Genomic DNA, 22,810 nt, shown 5'->3' on the forward strand with positions numbered 1-22,810 from the left:
AACAGAACCACATCATCCGCGAAAAGCAGAGATGAGATTCTGAGGCCACCAAAGCGAAAGCCCTCCGCCACCTGGCTGCGCCTAGAAATCCTGTCCATAAAAATTATGAACAGAACCGGAGACAAAGGGCATGTAGAAAATCATTGTTTTATTTATTATTTCATTGTATATAAGCTTTGCTTACTGTGTGTCGGCTGTATCTGGAGACATTCATTAGCATGACTAATGCAGCTGTAACCCTGCTGGATGATGCAGTCAGCAGCAGGGACAGTGTTGCAATATTTTCCATCACGTGAGCAGCAATCCTCAGGGGGCTGTGCGTGAGAGAAAAATAGAAGGAAATAAATGACCTGAAGAAGGTGAAGGGAAGAGGAAGAGTGCGAGGCCTCAGTAGAGTAACCCTGAAACAAGGCCACAGACGGAAAAGCTCCAAATCCAAGAATAGAGCAAGTGTAAAGGTTTGCAGATGTGTAAAGGACACCATAGAAGGGAGCGGGGGGCTGGGACATTAAAGTGCTTTTCCTGATACACACCGAAGTCGCCCCTGTTCACTTACTGCTGCTCGCAGGTGATTGGCGGGCTGCGCCATGCGCCCTGACAGGCAGTTTGTGTGTGAGCAGAACAACTATTAACTCACTTCCACCCCCACAAGAAAGAGGAAAGTGAAACTCAGGATTCCCTCTCCCTCTTTTTTCCTTTTTTAATGTTAAATTTTAACTTGGAAACCTTTCTTAATCTCCCAGCTGCCCCATCACATCTCAGTTAATGCTTTTAACACAGCAAAAATGTAAAATTGAGCTCTGAAGAATACATTCAAGTTGCCGTGAAAGTAGTTTGAGGTATTGTAATAAAAGTTGGCTTTGTTTTAGTTATTTTCATATCGGTCCTCTGAGGAGAAAGCAAACCAGTGTCTTCTCTATTTTAACTGTGTAAATGTGCACAGAGACCTGCTCAAACGCACATTTGAGTTATTCTGTAAGACACACATTGTTCTGGCTTTTTTCTGCTCTCTAAAAGAAACTTCAGGGATTTCTCGGCTAATCCAGAAACCTGAAGTCAAATTCATCAGGGCCTTCCAGCTGTTCTGGTGGGATTTTCAGAGTTTTTTCATGTTTTTTTTGTTTTTAATAGCGCAGACACAATAGGAAACCAAAGCTTGGAAATTAATGTTTGATGAAGAAAATCATTAAAAACACGTTGGCAGTGTTCGCTCTCTTTACCCTTTAGTCTGACAAATCTAAAATTTGATGCCCATTGAAACGTTTTTCAACGTGCACTGCTGGCGTGAGCTTCCCGTCCATGTAAATGGGTTATTAAATAAATAAACATATTGGGGTCTCACCCACTAAACGGTTCCCCCAGCACAGCTGAGCAGAGTCCAAACACTCCCCTCAGCGAGCCAGTATAAACGCCTTCTCTCACAGTGGGCAGAGAAGATGAATGGATGTTTCTGGGACACGAAGAAAGGGCTAAAATGCTTACCTGAGTGCAGATTTGTGTAGAATTAGATTTGCTTTTGCCTCTTGCATTTCTTTTGTCACTTAGATTCAGTTATCTAACTCATTTGAGACTTCAATTGCCGTTCTGATTTATTTGTTCTTAACTTATTCTTTTCCATCCTTTGTTTGGTTTGAAGTTGCTTTCATAAGACCCTTGGGGCTTGCTTTTTCATCTCAACTGGAAACAAAAAGCATTAACTTGTTTCTCACTTTGTGGTAAACAGCATCATGCATTCACCGATTTATCTCATCTATCTGCAAACAAAGAAATGTTGAGAGGGTACGTGTATTATAGGCCAGCATTTTGGAACAGATTTCAATGCTGAATGCAGCAGCTGCAGGAGTCTGCCTGCACAAAACCAACAGGGTAATAAAAGTGTGCTGTGGGCCAGGGTCAGAGCACTGATTGATGGACTTACTATTTGTTATTATAATTACCCCCAAGCTGGGAGGTTCATTTGTAAGGCATAAATATCTAATATGGCTTCAGCCGAGGTTCAGAGATTGTTTTTAATCTTTTGTTTTCAGTAACATAAAAAAGTCTTTGATGTTGTGCTTGGAGGACACTGTTTTGGGATGTAAGGTTTTTAGGTGTCTGCCTGATTTATCGTTCCTCGATTTAGTGCTGAATGTTGTTGATGAGTAATCTGAAGAAAACGGCGACACACGGCTTATGTAAAATATCTTTATAAAACACGATACAGTACTGAAACTAGATGCATATTGCGCATTTGCAGCTTGTGGCATCTATACATGCAGTCATACATGCAGTACTGCTTCTCTGAGTGTGGGTCACAGTTGAAGCAGAGCTGTACGGTCCTTGCTACCGCCTCCCTTCCTTCTCCAGGAATACTGAGGCACTCCCAGGCAGGCCACACGGGTCTGTTCAGAGGTCTTCTCTCAGGTGGACGTTTCTAAGACACCTCACCTTGGAGCCATCCTGTCCATGCATAAAATCTGCAGCTCTGCTCTGAGCTCCCCTTGTCTGACTTAGCATTTAACCTCACCTCTAAACACAAACCCAGACGCACTGTTGAGGATTGTCGTGTCTGCCTCTTGTTTACAGGGTGAGCTTAGATTGATAAGCTGCAACACAACAGACTGGTACAGCAGTCCACTTGTCAACCACCTCCTCCACTCTGAACTGCGCCCTGAGGTGCTTTAACTCCACCATATGCAACATTTAATCCCCAATTCAAAGCAGGTTTCAAATTTAGAATTGCTCAGCTTTCATCCAAACCTCATGGTGAAAGGTCACCTAGAGGGCAGCAGCCCACATCATCTGCAAAAAACTGATCTTGTAACCACGAAGGTGGACAAAGCCCTTTCCGTGGTTAAGTTCTGTCCACAAAGGTTACTTCCTTTTGGATGCAGTATTTATTTCAGCCGTTACAGCCATTCGCCCTCTAACGACCCTTAATAGCTGCACCACGTCCATCCATCTAGCAGCTGACAAAGACAACATCAACCGTTTTATCTTTGTGATGGTGCTAAAAAAGCTAATATACAAAAGTCAGTAAGGTTCACAGTCTGTGAACCGCGCTGTTATTTTCATTCCAGACTAAAGCTGTGAAGCTGTGCATCTAAGGTAGGCCATGACTAATGCAAACTTTTAGTCTGCCTGGGCCAACTTTCAAATTTGTTACATCAGAAGCTTAAATTCACTTTTGTCAGTGTGTTTGAGGCAGTCTCACATTTAAAGAGCACCGCAGGTATGATTTGGGGCTGCTTACACTGCTTACCTCTCGCTCGAAATATATTAAAAATATATTTTACACACACGAGGTCCTTCACTGCTTTCAGACATTCTGATGTACTTTTTATGTTTCAGCCGTTTAAATCTCCCAAAAAATGATATGCAGTGTTAAAAGTGATTTATGTCATCTGCAAGAATTGGTGGAGGCTATAAAAAAATGATGCAGTGGTTCATTTAGCCAGCGGTTAACATCTTTACTACTGTACATCCGTTTCTCTCTGCACAAGACTTGGGACGACACGAGTGTCACGTCAGGACACGGCTGTGCTGCAGCGCTCAGCCAGTGAATGATATTCACCGTCACGTTCTTTCATGTGGACTGTGTAGGGATGGTGCACTGGTAATTTGTGCGCAGCAGTTAAATGGGAGAGGAACCCTATTTCACATTTATCAAGTGGCTGTTTACTGCAGCAGCTAGCACGCTGGCTAGCTGTCGCTAGTCATATCCTGGCCCTCAGGCTGCAGTCTAATCACCTCTTTAACTCCCTCGCTCTCTTCCTCCCGCAGTCACTCTTGCTCTCTCCGTCACTTCATCTCTCCCTCCTTGTTCAGGATGCTTTTTTTTCTTACTTATTCTTTGTCTTCTCTCTTTATATCTTGCCTTTTTGATCACTCTCTGTCATATGTCAGAGCACAGAGGCTTCTGAAATGTATGATCCATCTCTGTTCTCTTTTTCCCTCCTTCTGCACTCTGTTTGGGATTCGCTGCGCCGACACCACATCTTTCATATTGCATCCATCCCCTAGTTGCTGCCTTCTGTCTTCCTCCATTTTTGGGGGGAGCGGTTGCCCTTTTTGTCTCCCTTGTTTGAAGCACTTTCTGGCAGGGAGTCTCAGTTAGTGGGTCCAGACTTCAGTCGTTCTCGTTACCTCTCAGGGTTTATAAATCCTGGATTTTTAGAAAAGTGGAGATTTGGGCAGGGTAGAGCGTGACAGCGGTCATCCTTAGAGGTCAAATTTGCACGGCTGCCTTCATAGTCGGAGAGATCTGAGAAGAAGGAGGGAATAATCAATTCAAAATGAGAAACTGCAACAGCTGGGGACTGCCAAGTGTCCCGGTGCCTGACACTGAGAAAGACGGCAGATTGAAGCTGACGGACTGAAGGACTTTTAGATGGAGCTAGAGTAGAAAAGGGGCTGCAGCAGGAAGAGGGCTAAGTAAGGAAAACATGCAGGAGCAAGTAAAGGCTCACAATCTAGGGTGAGTTTGAATAAGAAAAAGAGTTCATTCTAACACAAAGAGACACAACAGGCTGGTGGTGCCTCCAAACAAACTGTTGTCAGCAAGAAACTCTTGTGAAAATGACAGAAGGAGGAGAAAGTTCAAAGAACAACAAACAAGCTTCAGAGAAAATCAGCAAATTGTCACATTCGCTGCAAAGTCGATGCAGAAGAAAAGAATAATGACGAGTGAACAAAAACACCTTGACAACAGGAAATGTTTGTTCATTTGTATTCATGATAACAGCAACAGTTCTCGGCAGTGGAGCTCCGGTGGATGCGGAGAGCCAGCTGTTTGTTGCGCGTGTGTGTTGTGCGTTGATTAATTGTGTACATTAGCTTACACCAGAGGTCCGTTTCCCTCTGCCAGCCAAAAAAACCTATAACTGCAGGAGAGGTAAATGACCGGAGAGGGTAGCATGAAGCTAATGAGATGAGCACTTAGCTCTTCTTGTAATGAACATGAAGTGAATTATAAGATCTACATCAGAGTGAGGTGTACAGTATGAGTTTGTGGGTGTTTTGTACGTGTGTTAATTTTCTCAATGTGTGTGATTTGTGTCCGTTGTTTAAAACTTTGCTTCCAAGCTGAATTTTCTCGTTTTATTTGTCTCTTCTAGGCGTGTCCTTCAACAGTGTTTACACTCAGATCTGGAGAGTGCTGCTTCATCTGGCTGCAGACCCTTTTCCTGAAGTGTCAGATCTGGCCATGAAGGTCCTCAATAGCATAGCATACAAGGTGCGTTATGTTCGGGTCTTTAAAGCTTTTATCACAAACTGTGTATTAAAGACTGACTTTCATTTGGCTCAGTCACACCAGAGCAAGAACAGGATAACAACCTTCTCTTGAGTAGGAAGTAAAACCTGACCTGTGGTTTCCCGGCAACTGCAGTGAATTAGTTTATGTTTGGGAACAGATTGCAAGTATTTGTGGGAACCGGGCTACTGCTTTTGATCACAAGATGATTACACAAGCTGTCTAATAGAACCCAGCGTTTCTCCAAACAAGTGCAGATGACTCAGACTGACTTCATTCACTGGTCGATAATGGTTTGCAAACAACAGCAGACAGGTTGCTGACACCTTACAGCCAGTTGGACTGGGATGCGACTCTGCAATAGGGTGGTTGCTAAGCAGGTTTATCCTGGTTCCAATATACAGTCCTTAAAAAAAATTATTAGGCCAAGCAGCAAGAAAATAGAAATATTTTATAATTTTGTGCTTTGACTGACTCCATCTTCATGCTGGTTTGTCGCCGTTTTGATGCACCAGACCTGCTTTGAAAATGGCAACAGACTGATTTCATGTTCACTTTACGTGGTCACACTTATTTTGGTCTTGCTGCATTCAGTTCCCAAGCACTGTTTTTTTTTTTTTTTTTTTCCCCCAGTGTGACTGTAGCATAGTTGGTTGTGGAGTCCCTTTCTGAAGCCTCAGTGTTAGCATTTTGATGGTTGCTATGTTGTAATTAGCAGTAAGCTAATGCTTGCAAGCTTGGATAACGTATTCATCCATAGATTGAATACAAACATCGACAAAGACACCTGTGAATTGGCGCTGGGCATTATTAGAGGTGTGTGTGCTTTGCCTGCACAGGTAGCTGTAGCCACCAATCGAGTCGCTGAACTCCGTGTTTGTGGTTTCGGTGCTTTTTGGAGAATTTTTAATGAATTTGTCCAATAAATAATAATGTGCCTTAATTTAATGTAAAATACCCATAGAATAAGTATTGAGGCTGTTAAAAATCTAAAGCGGTAATGTTGGGCCTTTTTTATCATGATCTAAATGGATTGACTTCCTTTTAGAGCCGCCCTCATGTGGCCATTAGAGGAACTGCATCCGCTTCGTTTTTCAGCTCTTCAGGTTGCTGATTGTTTCTCAAAAAGGCGTATGTGTATCACTGACAAGCATTCAAGAAAGAGCGGGGAAATTAGTTTTACAGCTTTTGCTTACTGCATTTTGAATTTAAGGTTTGAGCCTTTTCTTCCTTTTCCCGCTGTCCACGTTATAAGTAATTCTTAAAACTGAGTATCATCTCATTTTCTGGAGTCTAATATAATGAGGATATTATAATTGACTTTTTGTCTCTGTATCCCCGTATATCAGTTCTTTTTCACCTCATGGTTATACAGTGAAAAAGATCAGCTTCCAGCACACATGCCCCTCCCTCCCACTGGCATTTGCTTCCTCCGAAAGGCCATTACTTTTGTGCAAATGCAATTAAGGGCCAATGACTCCCCGAGGCTTGGCAGAGCGCAGCAGAGCAAAGAGGCTGCCGTAACTTAAGGAGCTATAATAACCACTATACTCCACCACCCATCCTAAGCCTCGGGCAGGATTTCTTGTGTTTTCCACCACCAACACCAATTGTTCCCTCTGTTACCTTCACACAGGCAGCATCTCTGCATCGAGGCTTCCGTCTCAGCTGCAATAAAACAAAGAACAGGACGCGATTAACAATATAATGCAATAGACGTTTTCTTCTGCCAGCACCGTAACACATTTTTGGAGCATGAGTTATTGTGGACCTGCACACTCAAGTCAATTTAACAAACAGTGGTCTCATATTTATAAAGATTAGGTCCCTGACAAGCAACATAAGAGAACAAGGAAGACGCCTTGAATGGAAGGAGACAGGATTCAGTCGTGCCCTGCACCTGCTCAGGACACTTTTGCGACACGTTTAGAGGGTTAATCATCATCAGTCATGTTAATCTTTCAAGCTGTGAACTTGAGACTTGATTTACAGAGTTGCACAGGCTCAATTTTTAAACCCACAGAGTCTGACTAATATAGTTGTTTGTAGTTATTTATTTACTCATGTACCCAATCCTGACTCTGCACAGATCGGCTGCTTGTTTCGTTTGTGGCTTTCCAAACACATGTGGCCAACAGGGAAGCCGCGTCCTCACAAGTTGAACGTTGTTTCTCTTCTTTAAATTCCAATACTGAGATATCAGCAAATAGTTAATAATATATCATAATATCAGGTCCCCTGCAGTAGCCAGGGCATGTCCTTTCACTCACACATTAAACAAATGTGCAGGACGCCCCATCAGTTTGTGCGGCTTTGTCAGAAATAGAAGCAGTCTCAGAGTGATGCTCAGAAACGAGGTTGTGTGTTGTTACTCGTAATGTAATTCCTTGTTTTGCAGTCTTAAAAGCTCAGTGAAAAGCCCTCAGTTGCAGCAAGAACAGGAACTGGAAAGCGAGATCATATTTTCCTTGTTCGTGGTCTCTTGACGCTCCTTTTCATGAATTTTAAGTCTTCTCTTTTCCTTCAACCTTCAGCTGGTCTTGGCTGAAGGTTTTCTCTCCCCACACCTCGTTCTGTTGGGGGTTTCTTCCTGGTCAAAGGAAGTTCTTCTTCTCCACCATCACCGAGTGATTGTTAATTCGGGTCCTCTGATCACTGGGATTTTGTTTGTAATATGTTACTTTCTCAGACATATGTTGTATCTGTAGTATGTAAATAACATTGAATTGAATTGTCTAAGGATGGCTTCCTTTCAAGTTGTTATAGATTAATAAATGTATTATATCTCTATGTAACATCTGCTTGTAAATAGGACTCAAACAAATGTTCTTAGAACAAATGACAGAACTGTACAAAAATGTAACAAAATATCACAACAAAGACGAGAAAGACTACGAAAAAACAAGACCTTAAACAGAATAAGCACAAGTACTTTGATTTGGGATGAAAAACAAAGTATTTTGTAAATAAATAAAACGATGACGGCCAAATATTTAAACGTAATTTATTCCAATGAGGAGAAGGATAGAAAACAGACATTAAAGAGGATTTGATCTTAGCGTTTGATGCAGAATTTGAAGGAGCAAAATACTGTTCTGGACTATAACGATATCATGAGTACACATTTTAAACAGTGGTGTTAACGGTCTTTTTTATTTTTCCCTCTCTCTCAAAGAGCTCGGCAACAGCTGCTTATTTTAAGAACCCTCATTCAAGTTCACAAGTGCTAACGGCTCTTTTAATTAAGATTTTAAATGTCAAATGTTATTGATTCGTAACAAAGCGAAACAAGGTCAGGAGCTAATTAAAATGTACTTTCTTCCAAGATGATTAAGGCTCTAAATGCTTTTTTTATAGTCCAGTGTTGCTGTCTGATGCTGGGACTCTTGGAGATTTTTAATAGTATATACATTTTGAACACATTGTGATTCTTTTATTCAGGTGCATCCAGTCGTTTTCACAGATGTGTCACTAATAAAGTTGGATCACATCCATCTGAAACAAATCCAGAGGTTTTTTTATGTTTGAATGGCAAAGATTTACTATCCAACACCGCCCTTATCTCCCAGTTGTTTGCCTGTATTGAAAGGAGATTATTGGTTAAGAGAGAGATAGGGTGAGAAGTTCGACCATTCGGGAGGGGCTCAGAGTAGAGCCGCTGCTCCTCCACATCGAAAGCAGCCAGTTGAGGTGGTTCGGGCATCTGAGAAGGACGCCTCATGGCTGAGGTGTTCTGGGCATGTCCCACCGGGAGGAGGCCCCGGGACAGACCCAGGACACGCTGGAGAGATTATAACTCTCGGCTGGCCGGGGAACGCCTTGGACAAGCTGGAGGAGGTTGCCGGGAAGATGGAGGTCTGGGCTTCTCTGCTTAGGCTCTGCCCCCACAACCCGGCCCCGGATAAGCAGAAGAAGATGGATTATGGTTAAGAACTTAAGGTTCTCAATGAAGCCCCCAAACATCATCTTTACTGTGAAAAACAGTTTAATTTAAAGTTTCTCCTCATCTACAAGGTCTTGAAAAATCAGGCCCCATCTTAGCTCAATGACCTCATTGCACCATGTAAGCCCAGCAGAGCGCTTCACTCTGACTGCTGGTTGGCTTACACTTGGAGTAGAATGAGAGGCGGAGCTTTCAGCTCCAGTTTGCAGTCAGGAGACAGACATACTAGTTTTTTAAGATTAGACTTGAAACCTTTTGATAAAGCGTAAATTCGGGCTGGATTAAAAAAGGACCCTGAACTTTCCCTTAGTTATGCTGCAGTCGGCTCAGGCTGGGGCATTAAATCCCTCAGGAGGAGGGATTTAATGCGAGTACTGCTTCTCTGCTCACCACATGTGTATAGACCACAGATGCCGCAGATAGCAGCACCTCTATCTGCCTCTGAGCCACCTCTGAGCTGGTTCTGTTAAATGGAGGTTTCTCCTTCCTGCCAGTGGTCGTGTGATTGTTGGAGTCTTTACCCTACGGTGTAGAGCACCTGGAGGTGACTGTAGTTTTGATTTGGCGCTCTAGAAATAAACCTCAATTGAATGGAAGAATTCTCTCAATTACCCTCAATCACCTTCAGCTGTTCGATCTCATCATCACATGTCACAGCGATGTCGGGTGCTTTCTCCAGCAGTAAGAAAGCTCTACATAATTTACCAGGATTATTCAGACTTTTCTTTTTTTCCCTGAGCTGTCATCCGCTTCCACAGCTGTATCCTTCGACAGCCTCTGACTAATGTGTTTGCGCAGTTGACTCGCTTTCCAGCCAATTAATGATAGAGGAAGTGTGGGGAAGTGGGTTGAAGTCGGAGAACGAGCCTGTTTCCCTGCGTGGAGTAGTGCAGCTGCTAGCACCAGTTCCAGCCCAGGTTCCCGCTAAAGCTGCAGTTTTGCATGTCTCTCCCGCGTTAGCGTCTGGTTTGTTTGCCACATGTTGGCGATCAGCAAACACCGATGAATAATCCATGAGCATGTTACTTCACTGAGTGGAAACGCTCTTCCGCCCTGATGCTTTTTGTTTCAAAGACCTTTTGTTTGTGCAGTTCAGGTTTCCTGTTGTTTGTGTGCTTACCGCTGCCCTCCTCAACATGCGCTTCTCCTTTGTGTCACACATCCATCCCACAATTTCTGCAAAAGACATAAGCGCGTCCTTTAGTTCCTTATCTGCTTTTCCTTTTGTGCCCCGTCCCATCATATTGATCTTGTTGTGCATGAGTGGAAAAGCTGCTTTCATTAGTGATCTGGCTTTTTCCATAATAATTGTTCCAGCTGTTTTTACTGCTGTTTTCTTTCATTTGACTTGCCTCCTAATGAAGCGCCAACAGCTAACCCTCATAGCTGATGTCTCGTCCCCCTCACAGATGCAGCCGTTTTTATGGGCCCGGTCTTTGCATTAAAAACTTTCCTGCCTCGCTCTCAGCCTTTCAGACGCACACAGAAGCAAAAGATGCTCACTGCAATTAGCATAGAAATCAAATCAAAGGTAGTAAAATGTGTTTGCTTGTGTTAACTGGATTTACGCTGCACACAGTTCTCTCCCCACCTGGCTCGAGTAAACAACAGCTCTGCTATTCATCAGCGATGCTTTGCCTCTATTGTCTTTATTAAGTTTGCCCCTCCCTCGTGTGCAGCTATTAGACAACTCACAATGAAGAGGTTATATTACCTGCTCACTTAATGGGATAAACCTGTGGAAATTTAGCAAACTTTGTGAAGTCCTGCACTTTTTATGCAGTTACAGCAGGAAGATTATCCAGATTTTTGGGCTCGTTTCTGATCTAGACACTTCTGCATATTTGTCTCTGAAAGCTTTTGAAAAATCTGGGAAGAAATATCATAATTTCAAACTATAAATCCAAATGTGATCATCTTCAGAAACAAGAATAAACAGACCTTTTTTTTTTTCTCCCTCAGGCTACGATGAATGCCAGACCTCAGAGGATCCTGGACTCAGGATCACTCACCCAGTCAGCCCCGGCCAGCCCCACCAGCAAGGGCACGCACATACACCAGGCTGGGTGAGGACGGAGCTCACACATGCATGAACGCCGTGACACACCGAAAACTCATTAAACGGAAACCCCAGAGCATTTGAATCATGTGTTAGGCAAAAAAAAGTTGCATTTAATCATCACGATGTGCGTCATTTGTAGCAGGCGAATGGGATTCTGGCCAAATGTTACTTTAAATTTTATATTGAATTATATTCATGGTGCATGAACCAGGATAAAATATAAAAATCAAGCAAAATTAAGTGTAGATTCAGAAGAAAAATAATTATTAGCATTTTAAAATTGAAATATTATTCATGAGCTGTTTGATTTCACGATTGAATAATTTCCCAATTTGTTTGTTTGTGCGTCCAACACCCTTCTGTCATGGTAAATAGTTTTCTATGTGCATTAGAGGAAAGATTCCACCCTTTAATTCAGAACTTTCAGCTTTGCAAACCCTTTCATGGTCATCGCTTGTCACGCCTCTGCAGCAAATCCAGAGCTGCTGTTACATTACACAACCTGAAAGTTTCCTTCTCACTACTTTAATGTGCACATCTGCAGTTTCACCATTATCTCAAACCTGTGCAGAGAGCAAATCATCGGCTTCTGGATCAGACCAAAATTTCTCAGGAGCAGCAGCAGCTGGGTTGAACAGTCTGGGAAAACTCAGTACTGTCCAAGCCTGAAAGTGTCTCATCAGGTCAGAAGAGCGAGGCCGTGTCCCGTGAGAGGCCCTGAGGTTCGACCATAACGTCCCGAGGTGTCTGAGGGATTTTTGGCTACGTTAAGACAGCCTTCATTCATAGCCGGCTCTACTTCCAGGATTTGACTTTGTCCTCCAATACGATTCAAGTTTAAGAGGCGCATTTTTTGCATACTAGAGGAGATCCCCCATGCATTAAAGAAATAGATGTGCAAGTAGTGAGAGGAGGACTACAGATGAGTGAAAAAGCAAAGAAATAGCAGCTGTCCTTTAGACAACACAGAAGAAGCGATGTTAGATTTAGCAGCTGTGTTACATTTAGATGTAACACAGCTGCTAATTTAAAAATAAAAGCACGTAAAATGTGCATTCGTAAACTGACCCCTTAATCCTCTTGTCCTCTTTTCCTTTACTTCAGTGGTTCTCCACCAATGCCCAGCACCAGCAGCTCCAGTCTGACCAACGACGTTCCCAAACCCCCCACCAGGGAGCAGCCGGCCACACGACCGCCTTACACCCCAACGCTGGGAGGACAGGCGCCCCACTCACACCAGTTTACCCGCACTCGCAAAATGTTTGACAAGGGACCCGAGCAGGTAGAGAAAGATGAAACCTGCCGTGCTGCTGCTAGTCACTCTTGTCCTCTCTCGCTGTTTCGTTTAACTCTTTAAATCACAGTTTTTTTTCTTTTTGTGTTTTTCTTTAGGCAGCTGAAGACAGCGATGAACCAGGTGGTCACAGGAACTACATCAGTCCGGCCCTCCAGACAGGCTTGTGCGACTGGAGCGCCAAGTATTTTGCTCAGCCTGTCATGAAGGTCAGTGTCATCATTTGTGTTCCTCACATGTCAAACTGGTCAGCTTGCTTACTCTCCCACAAAAGGCTGGCTCATCGCACATCACTATGTCGCTGATGGTTGGTGAAGTGTGCACGGCGGGCTCTGGCCTCTAATGCATTTACCACCCTGTCATATCAATAATGGAGTGACTATCAGTGCTGTCTAATTAGTACTCACTCCAATCGCTCACCTCGATGGTGAGAGAAGTTTAACTCAGGCAGATTGCGAGCAGTTTTTTCACCCAGGAACGCCCCTTTAGAGGCGACGAGAGAGTCGGGGAAGACCTCAGCCCCTTTCAGACACTGACAATAAAAAATGGTTTTAATACAGAGAAAGTGCTGCTTAGTGCACCTTTAAAAGGAGAAAGGACATCGCCATTTTCAAATCAAGAACTTAGAAATGTTTCCTTGTCTTCCTCCGTATTCCACTGCTAAGCCATCTACCACTTTAAAATCAGCTTAAGTCAGTTGCTAAGCAACAAAGCAGCACAATATGGCAGATAATTTTCTGTTTACACACATTTATGTGAATTTGTGTCACTGGTGTGTGTTTATCGTGCTTTTTTGCAACAGTTTGAGGACAGATTGAGCTGTCTGAGGACATAAACTCTGTGTTATAGGATTTATTTTAAAAAGTAATGAAGTCCTATGGAAAACAGCAGGGTGGGGACCGATCACAGTGAGAGAGAAAGTACCTGCTGTTTGTACGAGATGGCTTTGCTGAATAATGAGCTCCATAATGTAACATCCTCCTGAGTGAAACTTAAGATTAAGACAAGTGATTTCACCCGGCACAGTAGTAACACCGAAATGCTTTAATATTAAATCAAACTAACGCGTGTTTAAATGGCCTGAATGTGTCGTCTTTTCCAGGAAAAAAGGCAAACAGTGTCAGCACATTTTTGTAGGTTAAACAGGAAGAAAAGCGATATAAAAAGAGCCAGGGTCAAACAGAGGAGAAAATGGAAACTTTGCAAAGTGCGTGAAAAATAATAGGGGGTCGTTTTTGCTCATGGCTGATATAGAAAGAAGATATTAGTAAAATAAAAATATTTACAAAACATGTAAGATGTTGTAGGGGGAAAGTGGTGGACAGGAGAAAGAGAACACAGGAAGAAAAAAATAAAAGATGATGAAAGTAAAATATTTGAAAAGGAAAGCAGACACTGAGGGGCAAATAGAGGTGGGCGAGGAGGAAAACAGAGATGCTAAAAGTGAAAGAAAACTCAATATGAAGAGCATGGTGGTGGGATGAATAGGATGAAAGAAATACGGGGCCAGGAGTGGCAACAAAGGCTGATAAAAAGCAGAGAGATGACTGGATGTGAAGGCGAGTGAACGAGCTCAGAGTAGATGGAGGAGGAGGAGTAAAGGGGAGTTTTGCCGCAAATCATAACGCTGTGTTGGCAAAATTTTGAGTGCTGTCATCAAACTTAACTCCATTACAAAGCCATGTGTGTGTGTCTCAAAGTCTGCACACAGGTTATCATATCACTGTGTCAGCAGCACACTAGAAGAATGTGTATATTTGTGTTATTGTCTCCACACATCTCACATGAGAGACAGAAGACACGTCCTCTGCTTCAGGTTCATATTTGTTTGAGAAGCAAAGAGCCGTGGTTACATGCACAGCTTCGTGTGGACTTATTATACTCATATTTTTATTCTCGGACTCTAACTTTGTCTCAAATCCAGCTTTATTCTGATGCTTGTCCAGTTCAGGGTCTGACATTATTTTTTGTCTTGAAGTGTTTTACTCCTATTTTATTAGTCATCACTTTTAATGTCCGTGTTATTTTTCCTAATTATATTAATGTTTTTTTTTCCCAGGGGCATATTTTTCAGAGATCATGGATGATTGTAAAACACAAATACAGAACTTTTTGAGAGCTTACAGTCATAAGACAGCATTAATAACTGTAGGTCAGGTTGTGATGAAATCAGCAGAGACTGAAACCTAAAAACATTTCCAGCTCATTTTAATTTTATTTAAGTCATTTTGTGATCACGAGTTTCAGCTAGGCCTCAGTCGTGTAGTCCTAGAGCAGCTAACTTGTTAGCAAACACCAACAACGTTTCACTGAGCAGTTATGAAACTTTAAAAAGTGCAACGAAAGGGGAAAGGGGGGGTTTTAATGTGTTATTTTTTCCAGCATTTTTGAGCCTCCCAGACTTCTGCAGTTCAGGACATGGCAACATGAAAATGTCAGGACTGAACACCATATTTATACCAAGTGTTGCCTTCTATCTGTAACCAGCTTTGAGCCTCAGTAGCAAAATTTGTAAAGGCAAAAGTGCCCCACTTTAATCTCTGCCATAGAGAAACTGCAGCATTGGTAACGTGGCTGCTTCATTTGTTTTCTGATCATTTGCTGAATTTTGAGAAATCTTTCAAGGGCCATGTCACCACGTGCTCCAGGCGGTCAAAACTAGCTGCACCATATGAAAGTTTGCCTGATTAGTAGACATTAGGACAGCGTTCCTGAAATATGTCTGTCCATCTTGGATTGAAAGATTTTCATACCATCCAGCTTTGAACCGCTGAGAGAAATAGGACCATCATTTTGCAGACACAGCCAACAATGTCACCACAATTTGTTCACGCTGGTCATCTTTCATCTGGCATAGCCCAAAACATTTCAGATGTACAGATTTGAAGTTTAGAAAGTAGTGTTCATCGCATCCCACAGCTCAACACTCCCAAGATGCAATGCTAAATGTCAATGAGAAGTAAATGTGTGAAACCTCAAGGGCTGAAAAAAGAGGCTAAGGTGATAGTGCCGAAAACTACAGTACCTGTAACTGTCCTCTGAAGCTGGCTCCAAAAGTGAGCCAGTCACCATAAAACTTAAACCGTTAAAATGTCCACCGTTTGTAGCCAAAAGCAAAGTTTGGGTTTTTAATTGAGAGGGGCTGTTTCTGCCAGGCTTCAGCTCTACAGTCCTCCTCTGCCATGTTTGTGCTGTTGGTGCCCTTTGGAGCAGTTTAATGGAAACCTCTGACAAATAATCTGGTTTACTGTTTGGACCATCTGAGAGGTTTGTGATTTAATTTTGGTTGAGGTCAATTCTAGTAATTTGTTACCTGCAAAGTAATGGATGCAGTTTGGTAACCAAGCGCCATCCTTTCATCTCAATATGGTCACTATTAGACCAAAACACTAACGTGGACGTGGCCAAAATGCAGGTGACCTCACAGCGGTTGCATCCATCTTTTTTGTACAGTTTACGGGTCTGAAATCACAGGTTAGCTGCTGACTGTTGACAGCCTGTTTGGCTGTCCACATACTTTGGCCTTACTCTACACTACACACTATCGATTTTACTGTATATGCACAGCGTGCAGAGCTGTGTGGAGATTGTGTGAGAGACTCTCACACACATTTTTACTCCTCAGGGTCTCATTATACGTTACATTAGCAGCTGACACGCTGCAGCATACCAACCCTTGCAACGACAGCATCAGCCAGCGATTTCCACACAGGTCGACATCAGACTTCTAAATCTGCCTCCTCTGAGAAACCATAAAACCCCAGAGACCCTGTATATGAATGATTTGACTGAACACACGCTACATACATCTTTCTCACAGACACAAATCTGTTTATTCGCTGTGAGGTGTTACAGTATGTGTGTTTTATTTCTCCAAAAGCCAACACACGCCAGGCGAGGACATTGCAGGAACAGTGGCAACATGGTACTATAACTTTGTGGGTGGGTGGGGTAGGGACTGTTTAGCATTCATGTGGCGTGGGAGGCCTTGCTGTAGAAATGTGCTTCATAAGCACACGCTGGCACCCGACATTTAAAACCACACACATACATTTACAGTTTTCCTCTGTTGTTTATTCACAGCCGCGCAGTTAACGTTTAATTTATGACTTTAATTCATGGCGCTGAAGAATGACACAGACTTGCTTTATATTAAACTCTGCATATTTAATGTCCTGTTTTAAAAAAAAAAAAAAAAATTGATTCTGTTCCCTTAAAATAAAGTGGGCGCAAAGTCTGTGGGGCCCATTTTGTTACGTAAGACTTAATAAAGTTAATACTTTTAATATTGTCCCACTGCTCAATAGATGTGATGAGATGTGATTACATAAAGTGAACTTGATACCTGGACTCATTATCTTGGTAATCGCATGAGCGTCCCTTAACATTGCACCGAGGCGATTCAGGCTTTCCTGTGAAGTTGAAAAACTTTATGGGAATGAGCACAGATTCTGAAAGGAAAGTCTTAACATTTAAGAAACTACGAATCAATCAAAAGGTTTATAATAATCTTGTCCATGTTTTAGTGGCCTCACTGGAACATGTGTATCTCTAAAGCTCGCTATACTGACAGGGCACTGAGTCCTGCCAGCACAAGGAGGAAATACATACTGTGTAAATAAATGATGGATGGGGGTAGCCACTGTGACATAACCTACTGGTTTCTGCAGCGTGCTGAAACCAGTAGGTTATGTACGTCTTTTATCCTGTCTTCGTTCTCTCACCCCAACCGGTCGCAGCAGATGGCCCCGCCCCTCCCTCAGCCTGGTTCTGCTGGAGGTTTCTTCCTGTTAAAATTGAGTTTTTCCTTCCCACTGTCACCAAAGTGCTTGCTCATAGGGGTCATATGATTGTTGGGTTTTTCTCTGTATGTATTATTATAGGGTCTATTGTTGTGATTTGACGCTGTACAAATAAAACTGTATTGAACTGAACCGTCAATATTAGCATGTTTTTAATAGTCTGCAGAGACCATATTTGAACGAGAGGTTGAGTGCTAAACTAGCAGCTAATGCAAACTTAGTTAGCAAGCTACTGCATCCATGTATTAAATGATTTCATCTCAGAAACAAATCTGAGAAGTAGTAACCATAAGGGTAACATAAACATTTACAATGTGTGTCACTTTATTAGGTACACAGCAAGCTATTTACCTCCTACTTTTTATTGACACCAACAACCAGCCACAGGACAAATCCACCAGTATCAACAATCCAACTGCAATTTCTCCATGAGCTGCAAATTCTAGTTAAGATTAAATTTATTACTATAAGATTATCTTTATAAGAGCATAGACATGAGGACTAAATCATCTTTGGATACACTAAAATGTAGTATTTTGACCCTTGGCTAAATAGCTGTGCTAATATTAGATTTTTATTAGATAATTTGGCTGCTAAAATAATTAACTTTGTGAACTCCTGTGGCTTTTTGTGTGTCTCAGGTAACTACAGAAGCTTGCTGACATAGAGATAGCACCAGCATTGAGCTACATTAATCATCTGGCACACAGAAACCTAAAATGTTGAGCCTTTGCTAACTACAGAAGCTGTTAAGAGAACAAATCTAACTGAAAACAGGGTTGATATTAATATTCCAAGTGACGATATTGCTTCTGCAAACTCTATCTTGTAATTTTCATTAATTCGACTTGAGGGAAGTAAAAACGTCAGGTGTGGAAAATATACAAAATTGTTCTTTTTCTTTAAATTTTACTCAGAATAGAAACTTGAAGGTTTTTTTCCTTTCATTGATAGTAACCATTATCCAGAGAAGAGTCCAGGCTGTATCAGCGAAGGAGGGATTATAATGGTTTCATCTGTTATTTGGTGCAGTGGTCTCTGAATGTGGGGGAGAGCACAACAGGATTTAATTAAGTTTTCAACTTTGAAATTTTAAATGTACACTCAGCAAAAGTGTCAATGTTCAAGGCTCAATAAAAATGGATTTATTGCGGCAGTAATTCGATATTGTCCCTCTGAATTTTTTATTCGTTTGTTTGCTTATCGTTGTAGAAATGTTCCAGATGGGGAGAGCAGTTGTAAATCTCTTTTTCTCTCTCTTTGTCTTTTCTTTCATGCAATCTCGCAGATCCCCGAGGAGCACGACCTGGAGAGTCAGGTGAGGTTGGAGCGTCAGTGGAGGTTTCTGAGAAATGCTCGCGTAAGAAGGCAGAGTCGAAGCATCATACAAAGAGGTCAGTAATGCGCACAAAAGACCTTCTTCTTCTTCTAACTTGTTCTAAACACATTTATATTTCACGTCGCTGCCTGGAAGAAAGAATCGTCTTAATGTCCTGAGGAGGATTTTCATAGGGGAGATGTTCAAATGAAATGAACAGATATTACTGGAAATTAAATTAATTATTAAAATCTCTTCCCTGGTTTTCATCCTATTCAGTATTGCATTAAATGATTCCTCTTTTGAAAGGTAGAGTGACTTTGGTTAGGGAGCATACGACATACACAAGCTCTGCGGTCACTTCACTCGAGCACTTAGCTTCTAACAGAGCCATGTGTAATTGAATGTTTACGGAGCCTTAATGAGAGCAGGATCTGGGTGAAATCCAGACTGTCCAGACATAGCCTCCAACGGCACTTTTCCTTGTCGGCTGCTCTTTGTTTCATCCGTTTCTCTGCCAGGAGGTGATTATTATTCTGCCATTCTCACCAGATTCATGTTCTGTGTTTTTCACACACATTACTGATTGTTGGGAAGCTTGATTTTTAGCGGTATTGTAATGAGAGGACTTCACAAATTATGTAGGGATGGGCTCAGGTGCATATGATGAAAGAGCAGAGGAGAGAAAAGTGACTGCACCTTGACTGAGTAAATCATCAGTCAGAAGGTTGGCCTGTGCTCAAGTATATCCTGCTTTATCATCTGTTTCACCGTAAATAGGGTCAGAATTTGCTAAAATCAACTAGCAGCCGAGGTCGTAATCTCACAAAGGAACACGGCTTCGTTTTCACCTCCTCCTTGCTTGTAGAAACACTGCAGACGTTTAAAAAAAAAAAAAAAAAAAAGGTGTTTCACTTCTTCATTTAGTGAAGGATTACTTGATACTTTCTTAACTTGGCACCAACTTCTTTTATCTGCTGTGTTTTAGCATCAGGTCATTGCTGCACAGCTGTTTGATGCAGTTTCTTTCACTTTCTATCACATCTGCATAAAGCGGCTGTTTATGGAAGTTATTTTTGTTTGTTTGTTTTTCTAACAAAGGTTCATTGGTAATATAATACCCAAGCACAAAATAGTCCCTATGTTAGTTGATTAAACTGTTACAAGTGACTGACAGTCGTGTCTAATTGACTATTTCCGGAGCCCTAATGAGGCTAACTTGGGTGAAATCCAGACTGTCCCCGAAAAACATCAAGATGCATCAAAAATTTTAGGTGAGCAAGTTTGCAAATGATTCGCAGGGATGGAAGGATTGATTGAAATCAGTTCACAGCAGGAGACGTCCTCTTTGTGAGTCACAGGTCTCCCCTCACATGCACTCGCACATTAAAGAGGCTCCAGTGCCAGCATACACACACACTCCCCGGGTGAAGTTTGAGCAGCTCTCAAACAGAATAACTAACACCCCCGACGTCACCGGCAGCCCCCTCCACACATGCACACACAAACACACACACACAGTCACGAGGCGATTGGCGTCAGAGCTGAGGCTTGCTCACGCACACGTCTATCCCGCTCTCGTTAAATCATTGAATTCCCCTCGCAGTTTTCTGAAAGAGAGAAGTAGTAGGGTTGCCCTCATTCAGTCGAATCCCTCCAGAGAGAGAACCAAGGCGAGAGGAAGGAGGGAGGAGGAGGGGGGAGGGTACGATGGAGGAAGATGGAGGAGTTGAGAACGAGGCAGCAAAGCTAGCAAAGAGAGAAGAGAACAAACGATGTTCTGTAGCCTGTGAACCTGATCTGACTTGTACTGTTGTTTTTGTTGGCGGTGCAAAGTCTGCCCACTTCACTGTGCACTTCTGAGGTGTACTCTGTTTTTACAGTCGCTCTGTATCTACTGTGATGTCACACTTCGTGCACATAAAGCGAGTCGTGATGATGATCTCGGCCGGCTTTTAACCGCCGGCCTCCGCAGCTTCTCCCTCCAACTACATTTTCCTCTGTCACAGCTGCATCCATCCCCCTTCATTGTTCTTCATCTCGTTACGGCGGTCTCGGGAGTGAGTTCGTGTAGCCAAGGACGGGGTCGGCAGCCGGCATGTGTTGTTGCCATGACAACATATAGTGAGGCAGTCAAGTCATCAGATTTATCAACGTGTTTTTACTCGCAGCGAAACCTGCCAGTGGGGTACACAACTCCACTGTTTTCTTTGCCTCGGCTCTTCCACCGCAGACCGTTCCATGTTTTGCTCTGTTCTCCTTCTTTGCCTCAAGTCTTCCTGTCGATGGCCAGGCTGTGCTTTGTCCTTTTTTTCCTTTATTCCACGTTCTACTTCTGAAAATGTCTTCCAGGAAACTTTATTTGCTTTTTGTTTTAACTTATACAAATACTTTAAAAACCAAATACTTGTCTTTAATTTTTTTTTCTCAGTACTACTGTTAAAAGTATAAAGTTCAGATCATACTTGACCTTTGTGTTGTGTTGGGAATCTCGGCCCCGATTCCGTATTTAATTTATGTTCACCAAGCAATACTACAGCCCAGTATTTAATGTGTGCACCCAAAGCATAGATGTATGTTTTTAAAATAAATAAAGTCAAATAAATAGAGTTAAGTGCATAAAACCTGCAGTCTTTCCAGTGGCCAGCAGCTGGCGACTCGTCTGGTTGCTAAAAGAAGTCTGATTGTATAAAAGTCTGTGAGAAAATGGCCCTACTTCTCACTTGAGTTGATTTTATGATCTGTGCCTTTATTTTCATGTCACATACAGTATCATGGTGATTTGGTAAATGACGGAGCCATTCAGGGTAAAAAAGGTGATAAAGCAGGGTGTGCTGCCAGACTAACCTCTCACTTGTTGTTCACACTTTCAAAACTCAACTTGTACAAAGTGCTTTGGGTACTCAGGTAGAGTCTATGAGAGCCAGGCCATTTATACAGCCTATGATGCAAAACCTCATGAAGAATAAATTTCTCTTTTTCCAAAAGCTATTAGAAATGTGTCAGTGAGCCACATTATTGCGCTGAGTGTACCTTTTATTATCCTTTATTATCCTATACAATTAAAAACTAGTAATTAAACTGTATTCTTTGAACATTTCTTTTTAATCTGCTGACAGAGCATGGAAATATGAACTGCATTAGTGTGTTTAAGAAACTTAGAGGACAAAAGAATAATTTTCACGAACACAAAACTCAATAATGTGCCACTGAGAGAGTCCTGAGGCCCTCAGCTGGTGTCTTTGGTATTCTTGGACATGACAAAACCTGTCAGTCAGTTTAAGAAAGTGTGCACTGCTAATGGACTTTTAAATAAACCTTTTTGTTGTAGCTCTTATGTTATTTTGTTCCTCTGTTTTGTACTAAAATGCTTTTGATTTTGATCAGAGGCAGAATTTGAAAAATCTGCAAGAGAAATCTTTTAAGTTTATTTGTTAAAAACCACACGCTGATCTCTGGGATACAAAAACTGGAAAAAAGATGGAAGGAATCGAGCTGTTAACAGTTTTGCCATTTTAAAAGTTTAAAAGAAAGCTTCATGGAGAGCCAAGGCCAAAAAAGATGAGTCGCTACGTAGAAGTAAAAGCACTGTGAAAATTTAACACCTCAATAGGTACAAAAATTACTACCTAAAGCCCAACTCATAAACTCTCCTAAATGCTTCTCGGGTGGCAGGAAAGTTACCTGAGTATCGAGCAGTAGTAGGTACTGACCCCAGACCAACAGTGAACAGCTGTAGGCTCCCTGATTCAGCCAAAAGCAAGAGGAAGGCGGGACAGACTACATTTTATTTGTTCATTAAGTTACTCCCTGTAAGGTTGCAGCTGCAGGCGTGGGTTAGGTGTGCCAGCAGACAGGTTGTTCCCCCATTTGCGTGCCACTTACTTTAACCTGCATCGGGAAACAAACCTCCGGTTTGGATGAATCCATCATCCTTTCATACCAACTTTTGGATTTTCTCCTCTGTTTCAGGTATTTCTCGCTTGGATGATCAAATATTCATCAACCGCAACCCCGGAGTGCCATCAGTGGTCAAGTTCCACCCCTTCAACACCTGCATCGCTGTGGCTGACAAGGACAGCATCTGGTCAGAGACTACCACATTCAGTTAAAATGTTAAACAGATCATATTGTCGTCTAATGAGTGTGTTTGTTTTA

At 42.2% G+C, this 22,810-nt stretch overlaps 1 protein-coding gene across 4 annotated transcripts in view; it reads left to right on the plus strand.

Moving 5' to 3' along the window:
• Nucleotides 1-22,810, plus strand: part of rptor (regulatory associated protein of MTOR, complex 1) — a 209,975-nt gene that overhangs the window by 167,991 nt on the left and 19,174 nt on the right. For all 4 annotated transcript variants that reach the window (XM_004538776.6, XM_004538777.6, XM_012919090.3 and 1 more), the window contains 6 exons: nucleotides 5,097-5,215; nucleotides 11,139-11,242; nucleotides 12,343-12,520; nucleotides 12,631-12,741; nucleotides 18,623-18,728; nucleotides 22,625-22,739. In XM_004538776.6, the coding sequence (XP_004538833.1) occupies nucleotides 5,097-5,215; nucleotides 11,139-11,242; nucleotides 12,343-12,520; nucleotides 12,631-12,741; nucleotides 18,623-18,728; nucleotides 22,625-22,739 (733 nt within the window). The remainder of the gene's footprint in view (nucleotides 1-5,096; nucleotides 5,216-11,138; nucleotides 11,243-12,342; nucleotides 12,521-12,630; nucleotides 12,742-18,622; nucleotides 18,729-22,624; nucleotides 22,740-22,810) is intronic.

Source organism: Maylandia zebra, linkage group LG6 (genome assembly GCF_041146795.1).
Source record: "Maylandia zebra isolate NMK-2024a linkage group LG6, Mzebra_GT3a, whole genome shotgun sequence".
Classification (NCBI taxonomy): Eukaryota; Metazoa; Chordata; class Actinopteri; order Cichliformes; family Cichlidae; genus Maylandia; species Maylandia zebra.